Here is a 9,779-nt window from a genome sequence, read left to right on the forward strand (position 1 = left end):
TGCAGGGCAGAAGGAAGCCGAGGACTTTTCATTACCTGTTTTTTTTTTTTTTTTTTTTTTAAACAGCTTGGTTATTATTCCATGCCCTTCACCTATTTAAAGTGTACGATTCAACTAATTTTAAATTTCTTTTATGGTTGAGTTTTAAATTTATTGATACAGTTTGGTATACTCAAGTTTCTTTTAATGCTATTTCCTAAATCTTTGCATTTTTTAATTTTTTATTTGTTTTATATTATTTCATTTTATTTTTTAAAAGATTTTATTTATTTATTCATGAGAGACACAGAGAGAGAGGCAGAGACACAGGCAAAGGGAGAAGCAGGCTCCATGCAGGGAGCCCGACGCAGGACTCGATCCTGGGTCTCCAGGATAAGGCCCTGGGCGGAAGGCGGTGCTTAACCGCTGAGCCACTCAAGCTGCCCAATCTTTGCATTTTTAATTAAGGACCCCTCTGATTTCAGAAGCTTTGCATTTTCACTCATCACTTGACCCACTTTTCTGGGTCTTTTCCAAGAACCACACTTTGAGTTTTGCTGAGCGGGACGACTTTTTGCATGCCATTTCATTGACGGCTGTCATTTCAGTAGGATTTTAGAAGGGAAAAGAGATAAATGAATATATTTAGCAAATCATCTTGAGTCACAAGTGTGGCGGCCCAGTTCAGTCAATCTCATCAGGTGAGCTGCAGCCTCACCAGAGCCCCCGCAGCATGCTGCAGTCTGAGATTCGGACACAATGCTGTTCTAACCCACAGTGACCCATTACCAGTTGGCCAGTGCTAAGATATTTGTCCATGAAAACATAAACATCTCTGGGGTTTAGCAATACAGTGGATCCCCCCAGCTACCTCTAACATGGCACATCATCTGCAGAGTGAGGTACTCACAGAAGATCCCTCTATAGGTTCACTGGCTTCTGGGGCTTTCCTGTGGTGCGGCGGGCCACTCTCCTCCCATGGGGACTCCAGGTACAGAGCATAGAAGGAAGAACAGGGCAGAGCTAGACCAAGCCTAGATTATAACTGCTACCACTTTCTGGGTGACCTCAGGCAAACTACTTAATGCCCTCAGCTCGCATTTCTTCATTCATAAAATGGGGTAACACCATCTTTCTTGCAGGGTGAGTGAGGGATGGACATAAACAAACGCCAACCTGATCACACACAGTGCTCATTCGGGGAGACGTCTGAGGTCACGGGTCCTAAAACTGTGGCCGAAGGAACCACTGGCTCCAGGTGACATGCTAATGGTGACTTTAATCTTTAAATTCCTGCTCAGCTGCCTCTTCGGTCCTTCTTGGGCCTTCATCACAGGGCTGTACCTGCAGAGACTGTCCCGCTCAGCAGGTGCGGTAGTGAATGCTACACTTGCGTTACTTAATCCTCATATAATCCTATTAGCTAGGTGCTGCTAGTATGTCCCAGTTATAGATGGAGAAACTGCAGCTTGAAATAACCTGCCTGAAGTCCCGCAGCTTTTGGGTGGAAGGAACGGGTCTTCAAGCTGGCTCTGACCCAAGCTCTTGGCAACTATGACACTGATTATATATGCAACTCAAGGGGGGGGCGGTACACCATACATGTGCTCCAAAACTAGAGAAGTCTGTGCGAAAAGTGAGCGCCAAACACAGGGTGTAAAGAAGCATGAGACAATGTGGATATGTGTGTGCCAGACGAGGCCGTAATGGAATGATGAAACAGTTCATAGAAAAATATAGCATGTGACCTATAAACTAAGGACAGTGGCAGCTTACTGCTGGTTACAAATGACCAACATACGACCATGAACCAGGTAGTTACATAAACTCAGATTCACAGGAAATAGCTCACAGTGGGGGGCAGAAGCGGCACATGAAACAGATTAAAAAGTGACAAAATTTTAACCAAAAGGTCCCCAAATTAGTTTCCTCCAGCAAATGGACTCCCCCGTCCTTTGATTATCAGATATAAGCGAGGCTGCTTTTTCCCTGACATCACTGCCAGTGCAATCGCAGCCACAAAAGAAAGATCTAGAAGATGTTTTCCTCGGTTACCAGATTACGTAAGCGAGCCACCCCATTTCCACCCACTTCTGCCGTCCAGCAGTCGTTCAGCTGCTGTGCGCTCTGCCTCCATGTCCAGGGGGAGGGTCTCTGCACCCCTGGGAGGGCCCCCACAAGTCATCATCCTCCCCACACGCCCCCACCTGCAACTGCTCTGTGATTGATACACATTCACCCAGCAAATGGATTTCGTCTTTCACAGAAATGCCTTGTTTCTTTATAAGAAATAACTCTAACTACTTGAAGTACGCTAAGCTTAGGTGCCAGAGTAAAAGTTAAAAACCTTCAAAATATATATACGTGTGTGTACATACACATACACACAGGCGTGTATACATATGTTTGCACACGGAGCAAATATTTACTGAAAATGAAGCCTCATTCATCATAGCATCTTTGAAACCATGGCAAACCTAAGTTCTCAGTGCCCATCCTCACTGAGCGGACAAGTCAGTGACAAACACAAGTAAGTGCATTACTCCCTAACAGCCCCATCAAGAGAGAACATAGGAAGTCCTGCCTGGGGCTTTGGGAAAGGCTTCCCCAGGGAAGTGACACTTGGGCTGAGATCTGAAGGGAACTAGCAGGTGGCCAGGAGGAGAGGAAGCACAGCCCAGGGAGACGCCCAGCAGTGCCGAGGAACTAGGCAGAGGAACTAGGCAGGGTGGCTGAGGACAGGCGGGGGGAGACACAAGCAGGGGCGCAGAGGAGGGCGCCAGGAGAGGGCAGACAGCAGGTCCGGAAATTTGCGACCCCAGCCTAAAGGCCAGGGAGAGTCACTGAAGGCTTTCAAGCACGGGAGCGACAGATCAGTATGTGCGTCATGTAATCCCTCCAACAGCAGTGGGTAAGCCTGTGTGGAAGCGGCACTCGGACCACTGGCCTCAGGCAATGGGACCAGTGACAGTGGCAACGGTGAGAGGGCGAGCGAGCCAGAACATCATGCTTGTTAACACAAGCACAGTTGGGCAGATGTGCTGCCACTCACTGAATCCGGCTGGCGAGAAAAGAGGCGGTGGTGCTAGAGGCTGAAGCACATGGGCCGTCAGCCGGTCAGGCAGGTGACCAGGTCCTCGGGGAGACGCTGGGGTGTGCATCTGGCCATTGCCGGTCACGACACATTGTGCTAAGTGCACGGCATTAAAACACACACATTGTGCTAAGTGCACGGCATTAAAACACTGGGCAGCAGGCCCTGGGGTCACTAAGGCGATGGCAGCCAGTGAGGCAGTGACATGTGGGGGCGAGGAGGCCCCAGGCAGGGCCACGAGCAACTTCAATGTCCAGGGCTCAAGAAAGAAGAGTAAGAGCCATCAGGGAGATAAAATGGACTGCGTAGATATGGGACCATGAGGGTGCAGAGTGGGGCGCGGGGGCAGAGGCCGGCTCTGCGGACTGTCACCTCTTCAAAGTAAGAAGAGCCGTGACAGGTGTCCCCCCAGAGTCTGCACGATGCAGCCACTGACAACCCCCTCAGTGGAAACGGGCTGGTAACTGTATAGGAGGTGGGTGAACGGAAAGGATTTCTAAATACAAGATAATTTCGTGCTGGTTATGCACACAGGCTCAGGGCACAGGATGTGTTTGAAACTGGGTTCTCCACCTTCCCAGATACGTCCTCGAGGTAATTTACTGCACCTCTTACTGTCTTCATTTCTTCCTCTATAAAACAGGGATGATAAAAATATTTACCTCTCAAGGCTGATGTGAAGATTCAATAAATGTGGACACTTGCAACAGTGCTTGATATGCTTCACACACATCTCGGTTAGGAGAACCACAAAAAAGGGATATTAAAAAATCTTCCACTTCTTTCTAAGTAAAGTCCCAAAATTTGTATCAGGTTTTCCCACTTTAAAACCCACAGGTAACATTTAAAGTTGCAGAGATGCTGCATAGTATCTTCAGGGACTGCTGCCCACACAGAGCTGCAGGATGGGTCGAGGGTCTGTACTGTGGTCCCCAGAGTGGTGGGGTCAGAGCAGAGCACCACCCAGGAACAGGTAAAGTCTGTCTTGAGAGGGAAGGTCAAGGAGATCCATCCATCACGGAGAGGGCCAGAATAATGACTTTCCAGTTACTTGTGAAGCCTGGAGGCAGGCCCCTCTTTCGAATGTCCCTGGGTCTTCTGGACTCTCCTCTGTATTTCAAGTAGTGGATCTTTCCATTTCAGGTAATAAAACCTCCCCAGCCTACGAGATGACTACTTTGTCTCATCAAATCTAAGATATACCATTAAACGTCAAGCTATAGCCTGACTTCAGAGACATTAAAACAAATACCCCAAATCTATTAAATACGACAAGTCTATTTATTTATTTTTTTTATTTTTTTAAATTTTTATTTATTATTTATGATAGTCACAGAGAGAGAGAGAGGCAGAGACACAGGCAGAGGGAGAAGCAGGCTCCATGCACCGGGAGCCCGACGTGGGATTTGATCCCGGGTCTCCAGGATCGCGCCCTGGGCCAAAGGCAGGCGCCAAACCGCTGCGCCACCCAGGGATCCCTGGCAAGTCTTTAAATATGGGGCTAGCTGGAGAACAAAAATGTTAATTGTAAATGTTTCATAAAATTGTGACTACTTCTATTATTAAGAGAGAATCTCCTGCTGAAGATGAATATGTAAGCTCAGTAGGAAAGGGCAGAGTTCAAATGATCATCAGAGCCTTCCAATAATCTACAATAATCTTATCATTACGGGGGAGTGGCCAAGGGGTGAGTGCAAGGCGGTCACCCAAGCATCTCTACCACCAGAGGTCAGCACTCCTCACAGGAGCGCCAGCAGCCAACCCAGTGGACTCAGCTGAGCCTCACTGAGAGGGTGGCCCTAAGGCCAGGTGATGAGGGGGTGTCTGACAGGTCACCACAAAACACAGACGTATAATTCTTCCTGATGTTGGAGCAGTGTTTCTCAAACTTTTTTTCACTAGCCAATCCACCTCTGAAACTTCTCATACATTCTCCCCCTAACTGTCCCACCCCCATGAAACTTTAAAGCCACAGACACACTGTGTATCCATTCATGGACTGTGGCCCATTGAGAGCCACAAACCTGTTATAAAGCTGTTATATCAAAAAACTTCTGTCCCCTGACAAGAACCAGTCTTTGTTCACTTTGCTCCCCCAGTTAAGAATGAGTGAGTTTGGGTGGGCACGCATTTTTGGTTCTGTTAATTTACAGAGTGGCTGCTGGTTGCTTTAGGCGACCATTTTTTTAATTAGAAGGAAAAGTTCAAGTTCACTAAGTGTCAGGCCTTGTTTTAGATAGAAAACTCACAAAAGAAAAAAAAAAAAAAGATAGAAAACTCACAGCAAGCAAAACCCCAAGAGACTGTGGATTACCTAAGGATGCAGCGCCTTCATTACCAAAGTAGGCCTAAAGTTCTGAGATTCTTGACTGGAAAAATAATACTTTCCCTCCTAAAAAAAAAAAAAAAAAAAAAAAAAAAAAAAAGGAGTCCCTTAATTCTTATATATTTTTGATCAGTGTAGACCCGGTTGACTAGCCTTGCTAGAAAAATGAGTTGGAGGTGAGTTCTGGAAAAATTACGCCTTGGACAATGCTGTGAAGGTGAAGAAGGGCATTGAGGACAGCAAGGATGGTCTGGGACCAGGGAGGAGTCAGGCAGCGAGGGAAGAGGGGAAAAGCCAGCTGCAGAGCCAGCTAAGTGGGGTGAGGCATCCACAACAAGTCACTAAAAACCCGAAATAAGTGAAGAGTCCGTGACAGCTGACGGGATAAGAGGGAAGCCGGGAGATAACACAGATAGCTCCAAGGGGCTGTAAAATTCTTGAAGTGGTGCCAGAATTACAGATTCACTAATTGTGAGTGAAAGGCTGGAACTCATCTACTTCATGGTGGTGTTCAGGTCCCTACGCGGTACTTGCGCTTGGTCCTGCCATTAAATAAGTTCATGACTGCTCATCCTGATAAAAACAAACACAAATCTAATGGACACATGAATAAAAAATTTGAAAAGCAAACACATATGGTGGCTGCTATGGGTAAGGCACTGTTCTCATCACTGTGCATCCACGGAATCACGGAGGCCTCGCAACATTCCCCCAAGTGTGGAGATGCCGTCCTCACAATTCCCAACACTGCTGAGCACTTGCCATGTGCCAACCATCTCAGGCACGACGAACGGTAAGATGAATCGTGATAAAGGCATAGAGTGGGTATTGGGGATGGCCTCAAAAAGTGGGCAGGATCTGGTAGGGCTGGGCTGCATCACTGGTAGGATAGAGCCAGAGGAAAAGGAGGTCTTGCCCGTACTATGACCAGGCACGCAAGGCATACAGAGCAGGGGTCTGGCAAACTACCCCTGGGAGTCAAATTTGGCCTGTTTTTTATTTTATTTTATTTTATTTATTTATTTTTTTTTGGGCGTGTTTTTTAAATAAAGTTTCAGTGGAGCATCGCCTGTTGGGTTGAGTGTGGCCTTCAGTGGCTTTCTGCCTCGCTGCTACTTGGGCAAGCTGAGTAGTCGTGACACAGACAGAGACCATGTGGCCCTTTACACAAGAAGTTTGCTCTGTTCCAGGGCCTTGTTATTCATGGAGGGGTCTATGAAGCAGCAGCACCTGGTAGCCTGGCAGAAATGCAGACCCTCAGGTCCCACCTCAAACCCACAGAATTAGTATCTGCCTCTTAAAAAAAAGATCTCTGTTGACTTCTGGCACACAGAGCTCTCTGATCACTGGCGTGTACGGCTGGGAGGAGGTGGTGAGGCTGCCGAGAAGAGAAGCACGCACTCATCCTACATATACATGGGAGACGGTGCTAAAGATCTTCCCCTAAAGGAGTGGTTCCTCTGTCAGAGTGGAAGGGTAAGAAGCATTGGCAGCAGAAAGTGGGCAGGCTGTTGGTGTCAGAATCCAGGCAGATGACCCTGACCAGGGACGGTGGATCGTGGTACAGCTTTTTCTCCCTTTCCAGAAGCAAATGATGTTTTAAGGGATGATTCCAACTTTACCAGTGCCTCCAGACTGTTTCTTTTTTTTTTTTTCAGACTGTTTCTAACAAATATAGTATCCATTATAATTGATTAGGAAATAGAAAAATACTTGGTAACCAAAATATTAGTCATCCTTTATGTCTGCATATACCAAACGTATCTCTGTCTAAGCAATGTGTCCAGAGCGCAAGGTGCACATTACAACATTAACTGGATAAGAAGGAAATTTAAAGATTTAATGAGGATCTATTCAACAGCTATCTATTATGTAGGCTGCTAACACATCAGTTCACAGGATATTTAAAGGTGTAATGCCTTAAACTGTTAGGACTCCCCCCTAACTCCCGAATAAATTTTAAGATTCAGGATATTCAGTTTTTCCATACCATGGATGAATAAGCAATATAAAGTTCAAAAGAAACAAAGCAGCATTTTAGACAACCACACCAACACTATTTCTTCCAGCTCTGCTAACGGCTTCCAAGCAAGTGCTTAACATTCTGCCTCCTTAAGAATCTAGAAAAGTTTGACATGGTTATTTGTGGGATTCCGCATACTTTAAAGTAACGACAGCAATATAGATAAAAATAGATGAGAGAAAACAGGAAATCCCCTTTCTTAGATGCTTAGGTTTAAAACTTCATGTTCATTACGTTGACAGACACAATGCAAAAGAAACAAGGCTTGCGGATCTGCTTTGAGAAACGCCACATAATTAAACCAATAAATCTCAAGTAATAAAAACCCTTCAACAAATCCATGTTGAGAACAATCTCCATTAAGGTCCCTCAATAAAAGCCTTAAAAAGTCAATGAATTCAGTAAAACAGGTTAAGAGCACTTAAAAAAGAATAGTAACTAAGATTTCCACAGTACTTACTAAGGGTTTATACACTGTACTAAACACCACTCTACACAAATTATCTCATTTAATCTTCAAAACACCTTGGTATTAGCTTCGTCTTGTAAACAGGGAGAGTGAGGCAAAGAGGAGTTCAGGAACTTGTCCAAGTCACAGGGCTACATAAGGAATGCAGCTAAGATGCGAAGCTGGGACTGTGTGCTTAACCATAATTGTGGGTGCCTCTCTCACGAGTCCACCCTCCACCTTCCTCCTGCCCCCACGTGAGTCTGCAAAAAGTTAAAATGCAACAGATTCTCATCATTTCTGATCTCAGAGAAGAAGATCCCCAGATATTCAAAGTCTCAGTGGAAAGGGAGGAACACCATACTGTTCTGTGGAGAGTGGTCAAAACATGACCTGCGACACGGAACTGATGAGTAATGGGGTGGATTCGATTTAAGATACTGGATTATTTTTCAGTAGAATAAAATGCACATTAAGTCCCAGTAAGATTCTGAAATGTAACCAGTAACTGGTGGCTAATAATAAATACAGATGCAGACTTTTAATGATAATTACTTCACATGCATTATCTTCTAGCTAACATGTTTGTGAAGTGCTGCAGGAAATGTAAAACAAAATAAATGCAGGTACTGGCCTAATACCGTCTGGTTAACATTCTCATATCGGCTGTGTATGCATATTTAAGTGATTGCCTGACTGTAAGTGAACGCAAGGATTAAAGTAAAGTTGGCACAGGGCACAGCATCCACATGGCAAATTCTTTGTTCCAGGAGCTTCATTCTATCAATACTCTGGAAAAAGAGAAGTCACCAAGTAAATAACGCAAGTGCGCCAGGCAGTGTGGAGTTCTTTTAAAATAAATTCCTCAAATTGTCAAGCCTCTTGTAGGAAGTTGTTTTTCAGCTTTGAGCTCATCCTAGTTCATCTTAAATATGGATTTTGCCCAAAAACAAGCTTATCCCCTTCCAATTTTAAGTTTCAAAATAAGATCCAGGTGATCGCTCATCGTATTCCGTTTTAAAATATTAATTTTGCCAGAGAACAAGCTCGCCCCCCCTCCCATGCTAACAGCTTCCAAACAGGATCCAGACAAGTAAGAAGAACACAGGGCAAGAGAAAGGAAAACCGAACGGGAGACGAGGCGACACAAACGATGGAGTGACAGGGTCACCTGAACTCCAAACCGAGGCTCTAAGCCGCTTCTGGTTTTGCTATTTAACTTTCTCTATTAACCAGCAGACACACCCTGCCGGTGGTATTTCGGACACCCCGATAAGGGACCCATCTGCGTTATTTAAAGGTGGGGCCGTCAACACAATTTGGGGTTACCTCTCCGGGAGCGGCGGCATCACACCATCAGGCTGCATGACACCTTGCTCTCCCTCGACTCGGGCTGCTGAGGACAAAAGGGCCGCCCCTCGGTGCGGGCGGCCGGCTGCCGGGGCTCCCCTCCCGCCCCTCCCGCCCCTCCCGCCCCGAGCGGCCCCGCGGGCCCCGCGCACGCGTCCCCCGAGCCGGCCCGGCGCCCGCATCCCCGGCCGCGCTCGGCAGCGGGGGCCGCTCAGCCTCCGGGCGTGAACCCCGCGGCCCCCGCGCCCCCCGCGCCCCGGCCCTGGGCGGCGACACGGGGCGCGCTCCGGCGGGGGGCACTCACCTTCTTCTTCCAACTCGAATTTCTCCAGCATGCCGGCTTCCGCGGGTCCCGGGGCCGCCGCCAGCGCCGCCTGAGGAGGAGGAGGACAGGGATCAGCATGCGCTCGGCGGCGCTCGTCCCGGCCGCGCGGGCGGGGGCGCGGGGTGCGGGCGGGGCCGCGGGCGGGGGCGCGCGGGGCGCGGGCGCGCGGGGGCGCGGGCGGCGGGGGCGGCGGGGGCGGCGGGGGCGGCGGGGGCGGGCGGGGCCGCGCGGGGC

The 9,779-nt window shown here is 47.7% G+C and overlaps 1 protein-coding gene across 12 annotated transcripts in view; it reads right to left on the bottom strand.

The window, feature by feature from the left end:
- The window catches only part of PRKAG2 (protein kinase AMP-activated non-catalytic subunit gamma 2), a 264,514-nt gene that overhangs the window by 48,858 nt on the left and 205,877 nt on the right, over positions 1 to 9,779 (bottom strand). For 9 of the 12 annotated variants that reach the window (XM_025452415.3, XM_025452404.3, XM_049094700.1 and 6 more), the window contains one exon: positions 9,525 to 9,594. In XM_025452415.3, the coding sequence (XP_025308200.1) occupies positions 9,525 to 9,594 (70 nt within the window). Of the gene's footprint in view, positions 1 to 9,199; positions 9,317 to 9,524; positions 9,674 to 9,779 lie in introns of those variants that run through there. The other 3 variants (XM_025452433.3, XM_025452443.3, XM_025452445.3) reach the window with 3 other exon arrangements.

Source organism: Canis lupus, chromosome 16 (assembly GCF_003254725.2).
Source record: "Canis lupus dingo isolate Sandy chromosome 16, ASM325472v2, whole genome shotgun sequence".
NCBI classification, from domain to species: domain Eukaryota; kingdom Metazoa; phylum Chordata; class Mammalia; order Carnivora; family Canidae; genus Canis; species Canis lupus.